The sequence below is a fragment of the Populus trichocarpa genome, chromosome 1 (genome assembly GCF_000002775.5).
Source record: "Populus trichocarpa isolate Nisqually-1 chromosome 1, P.trichocarpa_v4.1, whole genome shotgun sequence".
NCBI lineage: Eukaryota > Viridiplantae > Streptophyta > Magnoliopsida > Malpighiales > Salicaceae > Populus > Populus trichocarpa.
Genome location: NC_037285.2, coordinates 30,017,768 through 30,039,614, shown reverse-complemented (window position 1 = coordinate 30,039,614; position 21,847 = coordinate 30,017,768). Strand labels below are relative to the sequence as shown.

The window sequence follows — 21,847 nt, the reverse complement described above, 5'->3', positions numbered from 1 at the left end:
TATATAAATTTCACTATAATACTATTATTGGATGCAGAAACTGGAAAAAAAAACCCATTGAAGAGGCTTCTTCGTGTAATATTTTCTTTAGGTATTACAAAATATCAATTTTTCATGTAATATTTCCACACGCAGCAATATATAGGCAGAAGAGGTTTCTTATATATTCTATGTCTTCTCTCCCCAGGACTAATTGCTTTCCCTCCAAATTAAATCACACTCACAAAACTCATTCGTTGTAGGGCAATGCCATTTCAACCCCCACCATGCAAGAGACAATTTTGCCAGGAATCACTAGAAAAGGCATCATGGAGATTGCTCAAGATTGTGGTTATGAGGTAAATGATTACACTTTAAGCGACACTTCTGGTTTTTGTTTTTTTTTATTATTATTATTATTATTATTTCTTCTACAAATGCTTGCTGGGTACGTGCCTGTGGATTCCGGTCTTTATTCTCGTTCTCATTCCTTTTAACCAAAAACTTTTCTTATCATTCCCGTTATTCCATAACAGCACCTAAGAGTCTAGAACTCGTTGAAATCCACGTAGTAGAACTCAGCGTATAGCACAAACACATCTTGTGTCTTCTCTAAGACACCATCGAAAGTTCTTGCCTTCAAAACATTTTCAATAATAATCGTCAAAAAAATGAACCGTGGAACATATAAATTACAGGTTTTCCATACTGATTTTATCATTGTAATGACATTTGAGATATGTTCTGTGATCAAAATAAAGGACGGGTCTAGATATAATAACAGAAGGTAAAATGCAAGCAATACAGCAGGAGGGTGCAAAAACTTATCTTATAGAGAATAGTGTAAGTGAATCCATACATGCTTTACTTTTCTCGATAAATAATGATAAAGGAGATCTACTGTTATCAAGGTAAGGAAGAAAGAGAACGTATTCCACGACATGGCTTTAACATTGGCCGTGGTTTGCTGCCATTTCGCAGAAAGAGCAATGGAAGTTGTTGAAACATCAGTACTTTCAATCGTGTGACTGGAGGTGGAAAACTTGGCAGGCTGGCTTATATGACTTCTTCAACGAAGCCTGCTCAAACTTCTTTATGGCGGGTTCATTCACTTGTAAACCAATCTGAACAAAGTACCTTATCCACCAGGATGAGCTCCGAAATTTGGCCTTCACAAAAATAGCAATTTGGTTATCTCTTTAAGACTAGAATCTCAGTTTCTCTAATCGATAAAAGGAAGGGAAAAAAAATTCCGTGAGTGGCAACGAAGAGTGGTACAAGTGAGCGATGTGCGCAATATAAAGATTCAAATGAAAGCATCGATTTTATCCTAGACATGATCAGAGTTTTCATATTCCCCATTAATTTTCTCCCTTGATGGAAATAAGCAAACCCTCTCAACAACAAATGACATAAAGCCCCAAAGGCATAGAATGCTCATCCAACAGACTAATATCTAAGAAAAAAATCAGAATTGGCATAAAATGACACCTCAATGTCCAGAGAAAATCTCTAAAGTAAAATCAGAACAGTAAATGAACATTGCCCACTTACTGGACGACCAAACTTGGACATTTCTGCAACTTTAACTCTTTGCTGACCTGGATGGCCTGTAGAAAGAAAAAGGAGATCAGCAATCAAATCAGAAGATTAATTATTTCGAAAGACAGAAAATCTCAAACAAAAAAAGATGCACTGGCAATATAAACAGAAAATTCTTACATGTCTGTTAATAAAATGGCAGAACTAATAATTACAATTTCCAAGGAAATCACTCTTCTAATCACTGATTATGAAATAAAGAACGATCAGTTTTGACTCTTTAACATCAATGCATCTTTCTTGACATGGGAAGAGCAATGGTGATAAAGAGAAAGAGGACTAAAGTTGCAATTCCTCTCTCTTAAGTTCAATCCTTACAAGTAGCAAGGTTGTGACTAGTTTGGGTTATGAGCAAGGTGAATGTGGTTTAAGCTTCTGCTGTTCAAAATGCCACTACAAATTAGAAAAGTTTTTAGCTTGGATTTGATATGCAAGAATTCATGCAGTGGAGACTAACAACATAAAACAAAAATAAGCAACATAACCAAATACCAGAAAATATAACTAAGCCATCAGCTGACACTCTCGCCAATTCTGGAAGAGTTTTGTTGAGATATTTTGGAGACAAATAATCCAAAGCGTCCGACACTACAACAAGAGAGAATGATTTTGCCCGGTAGGGCAAAGGAAATTTGATGTCAGCCACACGAACAAGGCCTTTGCGCACAAGACTCTTGCAGTTGGCACTCACATCATCTAAGTCATATGGTTCCACACCCCAGGCCTCGGTATCCTCTTCTTTTAATAAGCTTGATACTGCTAAGCAAGTGTCAGGGCCAACATGCAACACTTTACGCATGCTGTCACCATAAGCCTTCTTCAGAATAGGTATCGCTCTTTGGACTTCTGATGTGCATGAAACACCACCTGAATATGCATATCCAAATCTCAGATTGCTGAATTGTTTAGCCCAGAAATTTTCACACTGGCAATACTTTTCTAGACAAGAGAATGCAAATGCTTAAAATATAAGATGTGCAGGCTGAAAAACTTTCTTAATAGTCTTCAATAGTCCACATAGGAAACATTGAGAACAAAGATAAATGTGCAAAGTCTAGTTCAGAGGCAAAAGCTGGGGCCTGCACCCGACCCAAGTATTTTCAGGTGCTCAGAGCTCCCAATAACTCTTGGTCACAATAAGAAAGATAACAAGGACATACAGGTCAAAGATAATAAAGACAGCTAATGAAATTATATCACAGTCAAGGAGCTGAAGATTTGAGCCATTGTTTAGTTAAGAAATACGCTCAACTCAGAATTTATATTGAAGCAGTACAAAAATAGACTACGTCTAACGTCTTCCATAAAAAAAAATCCAGGAGCTCTCAGCCGCCTTGGTTTATATGATTTTTTTTAGGATGATAAAATTAAATAAATTCCCATTCCCCCAAAAAATAGAACAGAAATGTACGAAAAACCCACATACAAGTAATTGGACACGGTTACACGGTCCAATATGTTAGTTAATCTAATGGACCCAAACAACTCAAAAATACACACATAAAGATATCATACAAATTTACCTTCTGCATTGCCTAAAGCTTCTCTATCGCTGGTACGCCCACCTGTCACACAACCATAACAAATTCACTAAAAATAGTACTGAAACACATAAAACTCTCCAATTCAACATCATTTGCTTGCATTTATTAAAATCAATGTCAGCAAAAGGAAACAAGAAACACATCACAGACGGTTCTCTTTCCTTGGCTTTTTGTTTAATATTAAATATTAACTGTTTTCCCTTCTTTGCATCCACAAAATGATATAGCTACTTTTGTATTAGCAGACGAAACAGAGTTGATGCATCTAGTTTACTTAAACCAGATCCTGCAGTGAATTAGCATCAGATGAAACAGATCAAAGTTGGTAGAGAAACCACAGACCTGAACCACTGTAAAGATATCCAATGAGAAGGATTGCGCCCTGAAATCAACAAGAAAAAAAAAAAGGAAATGAATCAGCAGTTTCCACAGTAAAGCAAAGCATTTAATTACAAAGCATCCCAACGAAAATGCAAATCACAAGATTTGAGAAGAACAACCACAACAAGAAGGCCAATGGATAGTAGCGGCGATGAACGTGATTTAGAATGCATTGAACCAACAAAAGGAAGACTTCCCCCATCAGCAAAACGTCTAGCAGGATTCCCTGGCCTCCTTGACATTATTATTTTTAATTCAATCTAAGACAAGAGGGCCTGAAATCAAACTGTAATAGATCAATTAAATGCGGCATTTCTGATCGCATTTAAACAACACCTCTTCTATAGCATCCCAGTTATCATTTTAGATTCAATAATTCCGCAATTTTCATTTTTGATGCAATATAAATCACAAAGTTACCTGAGAGTTGAGATAGATCGAGAAATTGAGAAAAGTTAGGTCTCAAGATCTTTTAGAGCGCGATCTGGCTGTAACTGTCGGTGTCTTACTATTGTAAGCTCTTTGGGTGAGAAAGAGAGAGAGAGTTGAAGAAAAAGAGAGGGGGGAAGAGATTTATAGCGTCTTTATCTAGTGATTTTTAAAAGTATTTTATTTTTTTTTATAAATGTAGTAAAATAATTTTTAAGAAAAACATTTTTTATTTTTATATTGTACATCAGATCATTATAAAAATATTAATTTATTAATAAAGATATTTTTAAAATACAGTCAAAAATACAATATTGATTGATCCAAGTTGCTTTTGTTTATTAATTTATTTATTTATTTACCGAGTCGAATTTATCCGTTTATATTCTGTGCAGAGTGGAATCCAGCAAGCGCCACAGCGGGGATTGATTAGATTAATCTTGATCTTTAGGCCCAAGTCTGTTTTGAAGATGAGAGGGGTCCAAGTATGTTTTAGCCCATTATAGGCCCAACCTAACAGCTTTGTTCTTTGCTCGAAAGTGGTATTATGGTTACGGTTACAGTTTAAAGTGTTTTTCACTTAAAAATATATTAAAATAATATTTTTTATTTTAAAAATATTATTTTTAAAATCAACATATCAAAACGATCTGAAAACATAAAAAAATTAAATTTTAGCAAAAATAAATTAAAATTTTTTAAAAATACAAGTTGAATAGCTTATTTTCAAAATATGTTTTATCAATGAGTTTTATCTCTCCATCAAGTTGAATAGCTTATTTTCAAAATATGATTGCAGCTAGTTTATGTCCATTTTGCTTGTTTTGAGTAGATTTTGATGGCCTTTTCAATGTAGCTTTTGATCTAATTCTGCATAATATCTTGTTTCTTTTTTTTATTATTAAAGTCATGAGTTTGACGGATTGACTTGAGTAATTTTTATGTTATTTTTTAATTGTTTCTTTTTAATCACATCCATTAACATCAAGTTGATTATGAATTGAACTTTGTAATTTGTTTTAATATGCTTTATATGGGCTTTTCTCGATCTTATAACCCAGATCGCAAGTTTGACAGATTAACTTGGTTCGCTTTTTAGGCCCTTTATTTAATTGATTTTTTTTTAATTTTATTCTTCAATATTTGGTTGATTAGGGATTATGCTTCATAATTTGTTTTTATTTATTTCCTATATGGTTATCATAGTCTCATAATTTAGGTTACAAAATTGACATGTTAACTTGAGTTGACCCGAATCAATCCAATATGTTGTTATCTTAATATTAAAAAGAAAATCATCTTGAAATTTTTTATAAGTCAAATTATATTTTTACAGGTTGTTTGAGTTGTTTTTGAACCTACAAAATCAACCAAGTCACATCAGATTAATCCCCACATGATTCAAATTTTTTTTCCACTAGAAAAAATTAAAATATTGGCAACACTTGAACATTTTTTTTTACTTTCAAGAAAAATTTGACCTGACCCGCAACGGAACGCATGTTAATAATTTAGTAAACTCTAAACTGCATGTCGATTTCACTGTAGTAAAAACATCATGCTTTCTTTTACATTTCATTGTTACTCGCTATGATTTGTTTTTCATTTTAATCATCAAACTTTTATTTTTGATGATTTCATCTTTTATGGAAAAATTAAAATCTAATTGATTTAAATTTATTAAAAAATGACAATATTGAAAGAAGGACCAGAGTAAAAAAAGGCATACAAAATGATTGACAATCTTGTAATTAGATAAAAAAAATTCATTTTGATCCTCTTACATTTCAAATTATAACTCTTTTAATTTTTTAAAAATTATTTTTATTCTTAACCTTTATTTTCTTTATTTTTTTAGTTATTGGTTTGAGTGAGGGAAGACAAAGTGGTCAATTTTTATTAGAGAGAGAAAATCTTAATTGATATCAATTCCAGCGATGAAAATGGTCAATTTTGGAATCAATGAGTTCCATTCGATGAGAAAAGTTTATCATATGTGTTCTTTGACCTTAGCCCTGCCTTAGATGATAGATTTGATCTTAGAAAGTTTTTTTTGTTTTGGATTGATTTTGGTTTTTAGGCTATTTTAGTGCATGAGTGGGTTTATCAAGATGCATAGGATGTTTCCCAAGGGTTTTGGATTAAAAAATAGTTGAAAATTAAGTTCTTAAACACAACTAGGTATATGATCTATATTGCAAGGTCAAATATCTTGATCTAAATTGATTTCTTAATTTTTTTCAGTTTAATTTTATAGTTATCACTAACGACTTTGTTTTTGGTGTTTATTGGCATGAGTGATTTTCAATTTGTTTAATTAAATTCATGTATAATATTTTTTGATTTATAATTGAGAAAGTTAGAAAAACATTTTGAAAAAAATTACATATTTTTTTTTTAAAGAATTATTCAATATGACTCAGTTAGCTAGTAAATAAGTGTATTTGTTTTTGTAGTTTAACTTATTTTTTAAAATATTTTTTAAAGTATTTTTTATTTAAGAATATATTTTATTAATGTTTTTTTGAGATATTTTAATTTCATCGTATTAAAAAAAACATCATCTCGTCTTATTTTTAATGAAAAAATCCTTTTGCAAAACTGCCAGGTACGCTTTGCTAATAAAACACTGTAACTGTAAATGTAAATATCCTGACAACGCTCAATAAATCCAAGGAACAGACAGCTACACCTCACAGCTACAGACGAGGCACGCGCTCCACACGTCACCCTCATACAGCGCCAAAGACAGCCCCTCTTCCGTTTCCGTCTCTCCATATCTTCCTCCCATTATTTATTTACATCACTTTCAAAACACCTCCTGCAAATCTCTCTCTCTCTCTCTCTCTGTCTCTCGCCCCCTTTTTCTCCCTTTTGCCGGCAATCAAATCTCTGTACACATAACCGCACCTCCTCATTCTCTACACAGAACACACAATCCTTACGTTACGTGGCTTTTACGTGTTCACGCTCTTTAGCTGTTTAATTTAGTTTCAGTAGTTAAAGAAGGATTGGCCTTTTCATTTCTTCGTAACCGTTTCGAAACGCGCGAGCTGATTCGAGAAATTTCAAAGAGAAGATGGAGGAGATATTGCTCTGGTTGGTGTTTCTCTAGACGATTAACCGCTACTGAATTTTGAGAATTTTAGAAGAGAGATGACGGTGGAGTATAGTTGCTGCGAAACGAATTTCTTTATACACATTTTGATAATAGTGTTTCTTGTTATGTTCGCTGGACTGATGTCTGGCCTCACTTTAGGGCTCATGTCTATGAGTCTCGTTGATCTTGAAGTTCTTGCTAAATCTGGTACTCCAAAAGATCGAATATACGCAGGTAGAGATTTAAAATTTCAATTTCGGCATTCTTTTCTTTCCTAATTTATTTAGATCGTTTAAGTTCTGTTTGGATAGTGAGAAAGTGAGAGAAAATAAGTGAGAAACTTGTGATTTTGGACGGGTGGAGTTTTGTTGTATGGGACCCAGGGAAATGAGAATTAGCTAGACTTGTTAAGTGTGTTCATTAGTTATTACAATTACTAGCCTGTCTTTTAGAGATATTTGGCGTTGATTTCTTAGTGGTTGTTGGCTTTAATCTGTACGAATTAATTGGAATCGTAGTATTTTATGCTGAATGCTTATTCCATATAAGAAATTTACGCCGGGGTTATTGTAAGTTTAATTGCGTGTGGTTATGTGCTGCGGACGCTGATTGCTTGTTTCATGCTGTAAACAGCGAAAATATTGCCGGTGGTTAAAAACCAGCATTTGTTGCTTTGCACGCTCCTTATTTGCAATGCTGCTGCTATGGAGGTATGTGATGTAGAGAGAGAATTTATAAGCTTTGATTATTGTTTTTCGAATATGACTTGATTATGGAATGTCTTTCTTGTTTTACTTTGTCAGACACTTCCCATTTTTCTTGATAGTCTGGTTACAGCTTGGGGTGCTATTCTAATTTCAGTAACTCTGATTCTTCTATTTGGTGAGGTAAGGCATCGATGTTGGTTTGTGCATTTTTATTAGTTTAAAGCAATCAGGATGCACGGTAGAACCACGGAAGTAGAGGTTCATGAGTCTTAACTTGTTTTGGGTATGCTACTTGAAAATTAGTTTCTTTTGATGACAGATTTTGTGATGATCCACTTTGTTTCGAGACCTAGTTCTTGCACTGTTTTAAATATTCAGACATTTGAATGTTGTCGCCAGTTTTCCTGGCAAAAGATACTTCTTGGGAACAATGGAAATATATAGCCTGGTTCTTCTAGAGTTTCATCTAGAATTATCTTTTTAAGATGGTAGGAATGGTAAAATGGTTTATTGGTCCACTAATTGCTCTTTTGTTTGGATGTGCAGATTATACCACAATCTGTTTGTACCCGGTATGGGTTGGCAATTGGCGCAACAGTGACCCCATTTGTCCGTGTTCTTGTTTGGATCTGTTTTCCTGTTGCCTATCCTATAAGCAAGGTGACACATATGTAGGTTAAAGCTTGCACATAGTTGAACCCTCTTAAATGGAAGAGTGACTATTCATTTTTGTGTGATATTTCCAGCTTCTGGACTATATGCTGGGACATGGTCATGTTGCTCTTTTTCGCAGAGCTGAGTTGAAAACACTTGTTAATTTTCATGGTAACGAGGTGTGTTTTGTGCCCTTCAGAATTACACATCTTTGAACAGAATATTATGCTTTATTGTCAATTTGATGATTGGCTGTCTTAATAATTATGGCCGCACAGCTTATCTGCTAGCTTCTCGTTATCATTATTGTTTGTAGTCTTTCATTCTGCCTCTCAAGCCATCAATTTGATGCAATTTTCTACCTTTATTAAAATCTCTTCTATTGCTTATAACTTGTGTACAAAATCTGTTGTCTGCTACCCCTTTTTTTCTTTTACATCTTGCATCAGCTTTGTAACACCGTTGCTGGTGTTTATTAGGCTGGAAAAGGTGGAGAACTGACTCATGATGAGACGACGATTATTGCTGGAGCACTTGAGCTCACTGAGAAAACAGCTAGTGATGCCATGACTCCTATATCTGAAACTTTTGCTATTGACGTTAATGCCAAACTTGACAGGTGTGGTGCCCAAAAAGGGTAAACTTAAAAATCACTTGCTTCTGTTGCATGACATTCGTTGTGATTAGCTGCATTATATAATTTCTTTGTACAGGGAGTTGATGAGTTTGATATTGGAGAAAGGGCATAGCAGGGTGCCAGTTTATTATGAGCAATCTACAAACATAATTGGACTAATTCTGGTAAATTGACGATAGTAACGTATTCAGCAACAATGAAAAGAGATCTTTTTTCTTTTTTTCTTTTTTTCTCCATATACTTGGAATGCCGGTGCATTGGTTGAATAACATGGTATCCTGATAATCTCCTTCTCCCTGCCAACGTTAAGCTTTTATTGGTTATCTTCTGTACCTATTCTTTGTGCTCTTTCCCTAGCAATTCATGCGTGCTTGAATTGCAAGACACTATTCCCTATTAATTTTTAAATTTGTATGATGTGAAAAAAGGTCAAATATGACAGAGAATTGTGTCAATGGCCTCTTGACTATGAGATTTATTGGCAGTTTTAGAAAGAAAGAAAAAATTGTTTGAAAGTTTAGAAGTCAGCAATGCTCAATGTTATGATGAATCATTATAATATATGGACTTTCAGAATATCTCTTAAGTAAATAAGTGGTTTAGTCACATGTTTCAACTATTATATAAATTTTAAGGCAGGGGTTGGCGTGGTGTGAAGGGAGGGTCTACTCTGTAGAGCAGCTGCTGTGGGCAAGATGAGAAGAGTGTGCCTCCCTTCAAATTAGCCTTTTGAGGAACCTTGGACCGTGGCCTCTGTGATATGCTTTTATCTGTTTGAATTTATCATCTGATGGGTATGCATTTCCCTTGTATTGCTTGCTTATATTAATGCTGTCTTTAGGCGTTCCTTGAGGCCTGCTCCATTATTTTTTATGTTCAAAGCTAATGTATTTCCCCAAGAATTGACATAGGAGACATCTTTTTTTTCCCACGTGGAATCTAACTTCAATTTCTTACTATTTAGTTTGGAATTGAATATTAGATCTTAAAAAGGTCTGCTTGTAATTTTGGACTGAGATTTGTGTTTTTTCTTTATGAAATCACCAAAAAAATAATGTTGTAACTTATAAGTAAACATATTCCCCTAACATTGACATGATAAAGAGATAGGATAAACCACAAGGGGGCCAAGTGCATTGAGAACTTGAGCATGGAAAACTGCAAACAAGATAACTATGGGAAGTGAGGCATGATTTTTGCTAGGGTAACGAAATAAGACTATTCTTACATGCTAATTGATTTTGTTTGGCACTTGATTTGTCCATGATCTCTTGCCTTTACTTTCATATCTTTTGATCAGAATTCACACGCCAAATCAATTGGCTGAAATTTTTGGCTGCTTTTTCTTGAACATATATGTGTGTTGTGATCTTTTAGGCCAAGAATTTGTTGACAATTCACCCAGAAGATAAAGTACCTGTAAAGAATGTCACTATACGCAGGATCCCCAGGTATCATTTAGGTCAACAATTGTATTTATGTAGATGTTATATTTTTAGTTGTTCTTGGACAGCAAAATGATGTCCATTGTTACCTACAGACTGATGGCTCTAAATAATTATGTGTTGTAGGGTTCTAGAAACTCTACCTTTATATGATATATTGAACGAGTTTCAAAAAGGTCATAGCCACATGGCAGTTGTTGTAAGGCAGTGCAAAAAGCCAGAGGAGCAGCATGTTAGCAGTGCTAGTGACAGTAAGTGTCAATTCCTATGGGATTTTGCTGCTATTTGTTGTCCTAAGCTGTGCTAAAATCAACCTAATCTGGAGAGCATTGCACTTTATGACAAGTAAAATGATTTTGATAACTGTGGCTCTCTTGTCTCTTGCACACAACAGATCCGGTGAAAGAAGTTAAAGTTGATATCGATGGTGAAAAGCCTCCCAAAGACAAGACTTTGAAGAGCATGAGAGCACTTCAAAAGTGGAAAAGCTTTCCCAACAGCGGCAACAATTCATTTAGGAGCTCAAGGAGCAAGAAGTGGACAAAGGACTTGGATTCAGACATCTTGCATCTAAATGGCAATCCACTACCAAAGCTCCCAGAGGAAGAAGAAGCAGTAGGCATAATAACAATGGAAGATGTCATTGAAGAGCTTTTACAGGTAAGCGTTATGTTTTGCCATTTATATTTCACATGTATCTCCCTCCAGTTTCTTAGAGATTACCTCATGCTGTGATCTGGTTTGGCACCATTTAGGAGGAGATCTTCGATGAAACAGATCATCATTTTGAGGATTCTTGCAATGGCCTTGCTAAGCCGTAGAATGTACTACGGTATAGACAGACAATGACGAAAAAGTTGTTTCTGATGGAAGATTGATTGACTATGCAATGATCAAAAGTTCTAGTTTCAGAATATACATACATATCCTGTTGCTTTTGTTGCGGAGAGATCTTAAATAGACTCATTAGTGGAGCAAAAAGGATTGTTTTTTGAACTTTTTTTGAATGAAATGTTGAATTGTTTTAATGTCAGGATTGAATATATATCTTTTAACCGTGTTTTGTTGGCTGGCTGGGTCTCCGTATCAAATTAATTTTGATGAGGTAGTGGTGGAACAATTTATGAACGATCCCTCGCAACTGCTAGTGTCGGCAACTTAACTGGCTGGATCAGCTATCACAAAGTGCCTCATATCACATCTATGCTCTTTAAAATAGAAAATCATATATATTTTATTATTATTATTCAAATTATATGTGAGATTAATATTCAAGTGTTGTTTATTACTTTCAAATTATTCTAATGAATTACATGCAAAAACAGTCACTGTCAGTGGAACTTAAAGATTTGATTATAAAGTATTAGACTTGTGAAGTAGTAGACGATTATAAATGAAAGAACCTTTAAAATGTTTGCACTGTTATTCTGTAATTAATGCTTTTAGAGTATAAGCTTTTTAGAGTAGAAAATAAAAGATTGAAAAGTTATTTGTTTTTTATAGTATTAATGAGAAATAAATATTTTTTATATATTATTAATAAAAAAATATATTCAGAAAATATAATAGATTTATTAAAAGATTTTTTATACATTTATAAATATAGGGGATGATTACCTCTACCATTTAAGAGTACTGCTAGTATTATTAAGGGTTAAGGGTGTGTTTGGAATTGTAGTAGCGATGACGGTTCAATATGTTTTTTGTTTAGAAATACATTAAAATAAAGTTTTTTTTTTAAAAAGAAATTATTTTTGACATCAACACATTAAAATGAACTAAAAACATAAAAAAAATCATTTTAAGCAAAAAAAATAATTTCAAAATTTAAAGGAACGCGGTTTGAATTGCGTTTCTAAATACACTCTAAAACTCGTTATTTTTATAGTTATAAATTGACTTGGGTATTGATAATTTGGAAAGTAGGAAATATTATAAAATAAAATATATTAGAAAGTTAATGGTTGATGGTAAGTAAATGTGGTAGATAAAAAGCTTGTCTGAGATAGTAATAATAGTGACTGTTCAAAGTATTTTTAACTTAAAAATATATTAAAATAATTTTTTATTTTTTAAAAAATTATTTTTGATATAGCACATCAAAACAATATAAAAATATAAAATAATTATTTAAAAAAAAATAAAAATTTTAAAAATGTGATTTGCACCATATTTCCCAGCACTAATGAAGTCGGAGACAACTTGTACCTTTTCAATCCAAACTGTTCCGTTGTAATTTTAAATAAATTTGATGCATTTAAGTAATGTTAGTCAAATAATCAATAATGAGCTCCTTATTGAATACTTTCAAGCCACATTACTAATGTCTCACGTGCTCTCTTGCGATTCTTGTTTCTCTCTCGAAACTAAAAAGGAACTCAACAACCCAGAACCCTCTCCATCCAGATCCTTTTCGGAAATTGTTACCACACAAACTAACAAAAACTTAAGCCATTTGATTTACCCGGAAAAATAAAATTATACTTTCATCTTTTTTTAAAAAATAATAATTAAATGAACTGGCCTTGAAAGTTAAATGAATCTTTTCTCGGGATTCATTTATCGGTTTTGAATTGTTTGAGGCAATATTATTTTTTTATAATTTTTTGAACAATTAAATTATTATATTATCCTTAAAAGCAGGAAAACAAAAACCTTGGGTTTGGAGGCTTTTTAGAATTTTACTTTTCCATAAACAGTGTAATGACTCAATATCCGGGGTTTGTTTTTGAGTGAAGTTGAGTCAACGTCTGTTTTTTGGGTGCGAAGGCCAAAGAGTCACGATCTTTGGCGGAACAAAGAAAAAAAGAAAGAGCGCAAATTCGAATGGCAATATGCAAGCAAGCACGCATACGAGATGAAGTGAGATTTGCTCCTCTTCGCGTCCGTGCGTGTGTGAAAGATAGATATATGCCACACTTGTTTCACATAAAATAGTTTTTTGAACATTATTTTTATATTTATTTATTATTAAAACAATTAATACATAAAAAATATTTTTCAGTTGAAGAAAAATTTAATTTAATTTTTTAAAAAATATTTTTTTTATTTTTATAATTGTTATTTGTTTTTTCCTATTATTTTTTTTAATTAAAATTTTTTATTTATTATATTTAATCCTTATTTTTTTAATTATTATTTATTTTATTTGAAATAATTTATAAAATTATATATTTTTTTAATTTCTTTATTTTTACACCTTTTTTTCTGTTAAATTTAATATCAATTATTTTGATTGTTATTTATTTTATTTGAGATAATTTATAAAATTAGATTTTTTTTTTAATTTTATTCTCATTCAACCTTTAAATTTATAAAATTTATTCCTTATTATTTTAATAAACTTAAAAAAAATATTAATAATTTATTTTCTAGCTTATTTTTCATGATATAGCCAAATACTGAAAAATATTTTTTAATTTATTTTTCATGATAAATAATTCACTTTTCATAAATTTATTTTCTAAAAAAATTCACTTTTCAAAAATATAAACTACTTTGGCAGCAAACAAGCAAGGACTTAATTATATTTGCTGTAAGATCATGTTACTTTTCTTTTTTTAAAACAGCGTGTCGCATATTATTTGAAGGGATCTATGCCTACGATTCAAACTACTATTTAAAACTTGCCTCGAGAGAAGAAGCACGTGACATGAGAAACCCAACAGGCGCAAGGAAAACATCATTACAGTTTCCTTAGTGGGAGGAAATTTAAACAATAAATATATATTTAAATATAAATAATACATTCTTGCAAAACCTGTGTGATACTCGTGGTAGTTTGAATTTACCAGGACTTAATTTCTCATTCCCAAGATGTAATTGCCATGTCATGTCAGCATTCCAGGTATTCTTGGAATGAATAATTGCCGAACTCTGCAAACAAGAACTATAATACGTATTGAACACAACTAGCTTGTGAATCTTGCATGGGAACAATGGTGTACAAAAAAAAGGGCACTTACTAGTGTTTACTTCTTTTCTCATCTTTTCTCTTCCTTTTCTTACCCCTCGACTTTTCTTTAGATCTGTGCTTCCTGGAATTCTTCTTATCCAAACTCTTTGAACAAACCTTCTTTGCCTTTTTAAGCCTTTCGGTGCCAAGCTCTTCTTCAGATGATGCACAATATTTCTCTGGTTTAAAAAACACACCCAGCAGCTTCGCATCCGGGCTTCTGGAAAGCTTTTCCTCGTAGTCTGGACAAGGTGGAAGGTAGGGCCCTGTTTCATCCATCCTTGAACCTACTGCACCTCGACCTCGCTTAACCCTGTCATGAGCAAAAATATCCATGCCAAAACAGTAAGTTTTTTTTTCCCCTGAAAATTTTGAAATAAAGCCACAAATGATATTTGTGCAATAAAATGAGTCTACAGATGATGGAAAGAACATGTGAGCGTGAGAAAAAGAGAGTTTTTCAATGACCTCGAGTGCAAAAATTCCTCAACTTCTCCATCCCTTAAACCTTCATCTTCTCTTGAATAAGAGCTCCCTACTCTTTTGCTTGACGATGATGACACCCTAGTATTGTTCTCATTTACAGAATGCCCTCTGCCTGTACTTCTAGGGATATCACCAACATCCCCATAGTTCTTGCTGCAGTTATCATCATATCCTGATCCTTCTCTCAGCCTATCATCCATCTTGAGCTCCTTTTGCCGGACTCGCCACATCTCATTGACCTCAACAGCTCGATTGGCTGAAAAGTGTGAACCAATAAAAAATCAGACATGAAAGATATACAGACATCAGTGGCATTTAACAAGCCAATTCCAAGTCCTCTAAACAAAAACAATGATGAAATCATGAGAGGAGGAGAAAAACATACATGAATGACACATTTTAACATAGAAAAAAGAAAAGAAATGAAACGAAATTGTTCTCATTTCACGTCCCCATAAAAAAATTGGAGCATCATTACATTGTACATATTTTTCAAGCAGTCCTTAATAGGTGCATGGATCTTTTTCTATGCAAGTCAATTTTAACATGTCAAAATATGCTAGAAATATATTGTAGAATACATACGCATATATCCAAACAATCACGATCCTATAATCTCATGATCCAGTGGGGTTCCGCGTATTATCAGAAGACAACCTGTTAGATAATCAAGCACAACATTATTCTTTAGAATGAGGCATAACTTTATGCTTTTTCCATAATCCATTTTTTACTCATCCATAGCTGGACTTCAATTACAAAATGTCAGCCAACTCACAAAAATCTTTTCAAGGAACCCAGATAACAACTTTAAGGCTGTACAATCATGCATGAGTAAAGCAAGGAGCCACTTGTCAGGTGAACTCACATTCTTGTCTGATAGCACTAAAACATTAAAAGGAAAGATGACAATCTGAAAACTAAAAGCAATGAAACACTGACTTTGCTGCACTCCAAGGACAGTTGCAGTGAGGAAGCGAGAATTTGGCCGCGCTCTTACTTTAGGCTGTTCAAGGTAAACATGCACACCTTCCCTTTCAGCTCGTTGCCGCAATTCTGCTGCTTCTTTCAAAAGAATAGCAGCTATTCTGTTCTCAGTCTCCAGATCCATTAAAACCTGCTAAAAAAGCCCCAAAGCACTAGTGCGGTGAGTAACACAAAGAAGAGCATACAAATTGGCTTGGCAGCATAAATATACTCAACTAATTAGACATCTAATTTACAAGCAGTAAACTAGCTTGAGACTATATATTTTTCAATAGTTCACTTGTGCCACCATTTCATATGCAACAACCAAAAATGGTTTTCCTCCCAATAATCTGAATATTCTCCAAAGCTCAAAACTTTTGGCATTCCAGATTTTGATTAAACATTTCTCAATAAGAAAGAAAAAAATCTAACCTGTTTTGAGAAATAAGAATGTATAGTTTCAAATTTAGTTCACATTGATTATTTGTCGAGTATTCCAATTTAAATATGGTATGAAATAGTTTATCCCTACTTCTCTAGAATTTTTCCTAACAACAAATATACCTGTTTTCTTAGACTTTTGCTCGTATCATGTTGCTTCTTTTAAATCCAAGTTTATATGTTTCTCACAATCCAATACCTGTTTCGATTGGTTGACCAATAAAGATTGATCATTGATCATTGATCATGTATCATGTGTTGGATTGGTATAGAGGACAAACTCTCAACTTTGTGCCCATGAAAAAAAAGTTATTGGGTAATTCCTCGTTGGAAAAACCATGGATCACACAAACAATAGCTCCACTGCTCAGCAAATCACACTGCAAAAAGCTAGTTAATTAAACCCAGCACGATTTTCCATTCAAAATAATTAAAAATTTGGAGTAGCATTGGACTCAGTCTAGTTTTGTTTCAACCAAGTAAATTAGCAAGAAATTCAAGCTTTTTATGTCCAAAATATTGTTTTTGATGAGAAATAAACAAGTAAAAAAATTGGAGCTCATTGAATTTTGAGTAAACAAAAAATGGAGGTATACAGGGCATTAAGAACCTAACCCAATTAATCCAATTATTAATTAAACCTAGAAATTATTGTCTAATACAATAAAAATAATCAAACTTTCGATTTTCATTTGTATTCCTCAATTTTCTCAGTAACCAAACAACAAAAGCAGAAAAATATATTTTGGAAGCCATTAACAAGACAAAAACTTACCAAACCGATTGAAGGAAAAGGCAGATGTGAGGAAAAAAGGAGATCCCAATCTCAATCGAAGCAAAAAAGAATGTAGCTTTTGCTCTCCCTCCTTTCACGCTTTCGGATTGCAAAGAACACCTCTAACCCTAGTTTTTACTATTATCCTCTTATCATAAATGTCCGTTAATCGAGCCCGAGTAAGTAGGGAAATACGCGTCGCCTGCTGCTACTAGTATTTTCTAACAAGAAGATATGGGCCGGTGTGAAACATAGCCCATTTCTTCATTGGGCACGGGAACACCGAGTTTGACGTAACCGTTGATCCCGAAAACGCTCATTAACTCACCGTTGACTATGAATCTCAGGGTTTTGAATTGAACGGAAGCAACTGTTATTAGTTAACGAATGGAAAACACGAATCAGGTCAGTCGATGCTACGTGATTCGTGATGGCTCTTCGTATTATTTAGAAAAGGAAGCCGGAGACCCTTACCTTCCGTTAAAAGCACCGTAGTACACGACACTATAACTTCATTGCCCTCTCTCTCTCTGTCTCAGTGAGTGAAGTGCACACAAAATCGGAGAACTGTGGTGAAAAAGCGAAGAATGTCGCCAACGCAATTTTTATCGACTTCAATTTCCCCTTCTTTTTCTTCCCCGGCTTTTTTAGCCGCCCCTACTACCTTCAAAGCTAGTTACTTAAAATCATTATCATCGATAATCTTGATTCCATAATTGCCTTCTGCGTTTCAGTTTCTTAATCTATTTCATTTCGAGTTCACTCTCTTTCACTGCAGAAACCAGAATGTTGAAAGGAAATAAGATTTCATAAGTTTATCTTTATATATGTTTACCAAGAAAAATGTACTGTATCAAGGAAAACATACATTTATAATTTTTCTGAATTCTCAATGTTGAGCTGATATGCGCCACCACCAAACATTTCCTAATATAAATGTAATGAGGGTAGCAAAAATTAAACCTAAGAATTGACGGGTCTAACACTATCCAAATTTAAGAGATAATTAGTTCTGGTTAATGCCAAACTCAAACCTTGTTACTCAATTATAATTGGACTCGGTAGCGTGTAAGTCTCAACACATTGAGTCTTGTATTAGCTAGACTCAATAATGACTAGGTCTTATAGTGTACCAAACCCAAGTGTGTTGGGCCTGACACTAGCCAAACTCAGCCACGATTAGGCTTGGCAGTGCGCCACGCCCAGATGTGTTTGGTCTAGCGTTAGCCAGACCCAAAAGATTATTGGACTTAACATCATCAATTCTATAGATCTTTATATAAAATCATAGAGGGATTATTTCTCAACAAATATGTTTAATTAAACAAGTCTATTATGTGTATTAAAGTCTATCATTACCCACCATGTCTCCATCCTTTTGTTTTACTTGATAAAATGAGTGGAATACAACTTAAATATCACAAAGGTAAAATAACATTACATTCAATCTTCTCCACAAAAGGACAAGACTTAGGGGTTATAAATATATCATGAGACCTTCGGAACAAAGGTTCATAATCTTCATTCTCTACTAAATATATATTTTCAAAACAATTCTCTTTATAATATTATTGTACCATCTCTCTCTTTAAAAGATACTTATTGAAATATCAGAGTGTCCTCACCTCTATTAAAAAGGGATCTTTTGCATGTTTTAGCCACAAGTCACATTAGTCTACCAAGCACCAAGTGCAAGCTATCAACCACCTTAGCTAAGAAGAATGGATGAGATTGTTAGTGTCACAATCTAATTTTGGGTTTTCCCGGAAAAAATATCTTTTTTTAAAAAAAAGCAAATAAAAAGGAGAAAAATGAAAAAATGAAAATTAACAAAAAAATAAAAATGAAAAAAATACTTGAAACTTGGCAAGAGTGCGCTGAGAAAGGTTGTAGACACACGGAAGAACTAAACTGGTATTTTGGACAGAAATGGAAGGCCAATTGTACCTATACCTAAAATCAAAAGACAATGTAAATTCAAAGTAAAATTAAGTGATTATTGGACTTAATTTGCATAAAAATTAAGCCAAATTTGCAAGACAATTTGATTTAATCATGGGTTCAATTAAATGTTTAATTAAGTTTAAGAATTAATTTGGGTCAAATTAAAAGATTTAATTAGGTGCAAGGACTTAATTATACTTTTAATAGGTCAAATTATTTTTATTAAGGACTTAATTGGTAAAAAAATAAGTTTGGAAGCTTAATTTGGGCATAATTGAGAATATTGAAATTTTAAAGGATGAAATTTAATTTTTTCAAGCTCAATTGGGTGAAATCAGGAATAAAATTACAAGAAAATCAAAGTTTGGAGGTCAATTAAGGGCCAAATTAAAGAAACTCAAGACCAAGAACCTTTTCACAAAAGACGCACGAATTCAGGGTCTAAATTCAATTGAAAACAAGGGTGAAATTGAAGAAATTAGAAGTTTAAAAGTCAATTGAGGATAAAATAAAAAATATCCAAGACTAGGGACCATGATGAAAAACACGATGGAATCAGGGGGTGCTTTTAAAACTTGACAGGGGTGAAATTGAATTAATTTTTAGAATCAAAATTCAATTAAGGATCTAATTGAATAAATTGAAAGGTTTGAGGGTTGAAATTGAAAGAAGAGTTTTAAGCCTAATTTAAACCTAAAGAGTCAAAACGACGATGTTTCTTTTAAATGAAATGACATGTTTTGTATAAAATGTCATCATTTTGTTAATTAAAAAAAAAGAGAAACGACATCGTTTTGAAAGGTATTGTTCATTGTCTTCTATCCAAAACAAGCAAAGACAACCTACTTGGATAAGGGGTTTGGGCGCTATTTTTTCTCTTCATTGTAATTTCAATTATCGAAAAAGCTTACTCTCCTTGATCTTCTAATGAAGGAGAATCCTGTCAACCTTGTTGCAGTCCTATCCCTACTCTGATATATCTGTAAAGTTAACCTAAAAAAGTTGACCCGACTAGCTTTGGCAACCTGTGATGGTGATTTTTGGCCAACAGTTAAAATCCTTTCCATTTGAATCGAGAGTCAAGATTCATACACAATAAAGACCAGATGTTCCCTTTTCATCCCTTATAAATAGGGGTGGATTTCTTGCAAAATTGAGTGGAAAACGAGCTAAAAAATCAGCCTTTACACACTATTTTTCAGTTGCCTAGCCAACGTTGTTTCCTTCTTATCTCCCCCCAACCCATGAGTAAGTCATACCTCCAGTTGTAACTCCTTCTCCTTTATTATGACTATCCTTGTTTCTTATTCAACCTCATTTTCCCTATGATGAGAGAACCATTAAACCAGGACAACAACTCAACCTTCTCCCTCTCGGTCTCCTTTTAGTTAACCCACTGTGAGAACCTTTATACAAAATGCATGTGAAGAACTTAGGAGTTTCTTTTTACTGTATCTAAAATGACGTTTTATCCATCAAACAAAAATGTGACTTGTGGCATATTCTCAGCATTCATCTATAATGCCTTTTGAATCTTTGACAAGAAACACATCCAGCTCTCATCATTTTTCACATCAACAACTCCAAATGCAAGTGGAAATAACTTGTCATCAGCATCAAAAGATGTGGCTGAAAGTAAGGGGCCAAGGTATTTGCTCTTGAGGTGGATTCCACCAAGACCAACAATAGGCAAGCAACCATTCAGAAACCCATATATGGGTCCATAAAAAGACATTAATAGCCTCTGAAATAGATTATCTGCACTGGTGGTGATCACTTCTGCAATACTGTTAGGGTTAGTTCTCTTTAATTGCTCGCATTATAAAGGAAGTAGATAGTATCCTCCCATTCTTAAGCAAACCAGGCTTGCTTATGTGGAATAGTTATCCCTATTGTTGATGGATACCATGCAATATATCATTTGGTTTGTAATTGGTGTTATTCCGTAGTCATTCCCCTATAAATCTCACAATCCAATCTATAGAAGCCTAATTTGTTCATTTCTACCACAAGTATGAGTACCTTCAAGGCATTTTATTATGAAGGTTGAGGCATGAGAAAGTTTAACTACACGAACACGTCATGAACAACCTTCTAAAGCACATTTTTTAAATTATCGAATCATGTCACTTTTTATAATACAAAGTTCAAAGTGTTGTGCAATTGCCACTCCTTTAATCGCATTCTGAAAAGCCTTGACATAGGAAACTCTTCGCCAATAACAAAAGTGTGGTCTTCTATGTGATACTTAAAAGATATAAAGGAAATCAAGTAGTTATAACAATATTAATTTCTATATTTAGATTAATTGTATCTTATCCCTTTTAAATCTATTATCCAATCTTCTCCTAGGATTCACTTGTTACAATAATGTATCTTTGATTAACACTTTGTAAAGTCTTATATATAAAATGTATTGTTATCAATAAAATTATCTTTCTGTAAAACTCTTTATGATATCAGAGCCACTTCCTCTAACGAGATTTTTTTTCCTAATGGTTATATCTCCTGAATTAGTGTTTATTAACCCTCATGAGCCAACTAGCAATAGTGAGACTACTCTTGTTGCCTTCAAAGTTGGATCTCAATTACCTTTGAAGCTGACTTTTTCCAAAATAAATTTATGGCGTGCCCGACTGATGTCCTTGCTTATTAGTTATGACCTTCAGGGTTATATTGACAATACTATTGTATGTTCGTCATCAACACTTCCTCCCAGCACCTCTTCTGATGGCTTAGCTTCTATAGATGTTCCTAATCCGGTCTTTTGGCATTGACTTAGGCAAGATAAGTTAATTC

General features: G+C 33.4%; 3 protein-coding genes across 10 annotated transcripts; 1 reads left to right on the top strand and 2 right to left on the bottom strand.

Moving 5' to 3' along the window:
* Positions 1-791: 791 nt before the first annotated feature.
* Positions 792-4,086, bottom strand: LOC7470771 (probable pectin methylesterase CGR3). Of its 2 annotated transcripts, none has more exons than XM_006369647.3 (7): positions 3,927-4,086; positions 3,626-3,781; positions 3,468-3,507; positions 3,105-3,146; positions 2,074-2,448; positions 1,534-1,589; positions 792-1,148 (listed from the first exon to the last, which is right to left on the bottom strand). In XM_006369647.3, the coding sequence occupies exons 2-7, from the start codon at positions 3,746-3,748 to the stop codon at positions 996-998; spliced, it is 789 nt and encodes a 262-aa protein (XP_006369709.1). In that variant the 5' UTR covers positions 3,749-3,781; positions 3,927-4,086; the 3' UTR covers positions 792-995. The 2 variants fall into 2 exon arrangements, with proteins under 2 accessions (XP_006369709.1, XP_002300295.1); XM_002300259.4 differs by having other exon boundaries at positions 3,626-3,792; positions 3,927-4,084.
* Positions 4,087-6,737: 2,651 nt separating this feature from the next.
* LOC7470772 (DUF21 domain-containing protein At2g14520) lies at positions 6,738-11,548 on the top strand. Its single transcript, XM_002298762.4, has 11 exons — positions 6,738-7,269; positions 7,669-7,745; positions 7,839-7,922; positions 8,289-8,402; positions 8,489-8,575; positions 8,876-9,015; positions 9,110-9,197; positions 10,411-10,484; positions 10,605-10,729; positions 10,873-11,138; positions 11,234-11,548. Exons 1-11 carry the CDS (start codon positions 7,092-7,094, stop codon positions 11,297-11,299), a joined length of 1,299 nt encoding a protein of 432 aa, XP_002298798.1. The 5' UTR covers positions 6,738-7,091; the 3' UTR covers positions 11,300-11,548.
* A 2,640-nt stretch (positions 11,549-14,188) lies between these two features.
* Positions 14,189-17,907, bottom strand: LOC7478681 (uncharacterized). Of its 7 annotated transcripts, none has more exons than XM_024601182.2 (6): positions 17,105-17,907; positions 16,529-16,709; positions 15,862-16,039; positions 14,902-15,175; positions 14,444-14,746; positions 14,189-14,367 (listed from the first exon to the last, which is right to left on the bottom strand). In XM_024601182.2, the coding sequence occupies exons 2-6, from the start codon at positions 16,568-16,570 to the stop codon at positions 14,190-14,192; spliced, it is 975 nt and encodes a 324-aa protein (XP_024456950.2). In that variant the 5' UTR covers positions 16,571-16,709; positions 17,105-17,907; the 3' UTR covers position 14,189. The 7 variants fall into 7 exon arrangements, with proteins under 7 accessions (XP_024456950.2, XP_024456959.2, XP_024456971.2 ...); XM_024601191.2 differs by having other exon boundaries at positions 15,862-16,036; XM_024601205.2 differs by having other exon boundaries at positions 14,256-14,354; positions 17,105-17,899.
* Between the last annotated feature and the right edge of the window lie 3,940 nt (positions 17,908-21,847).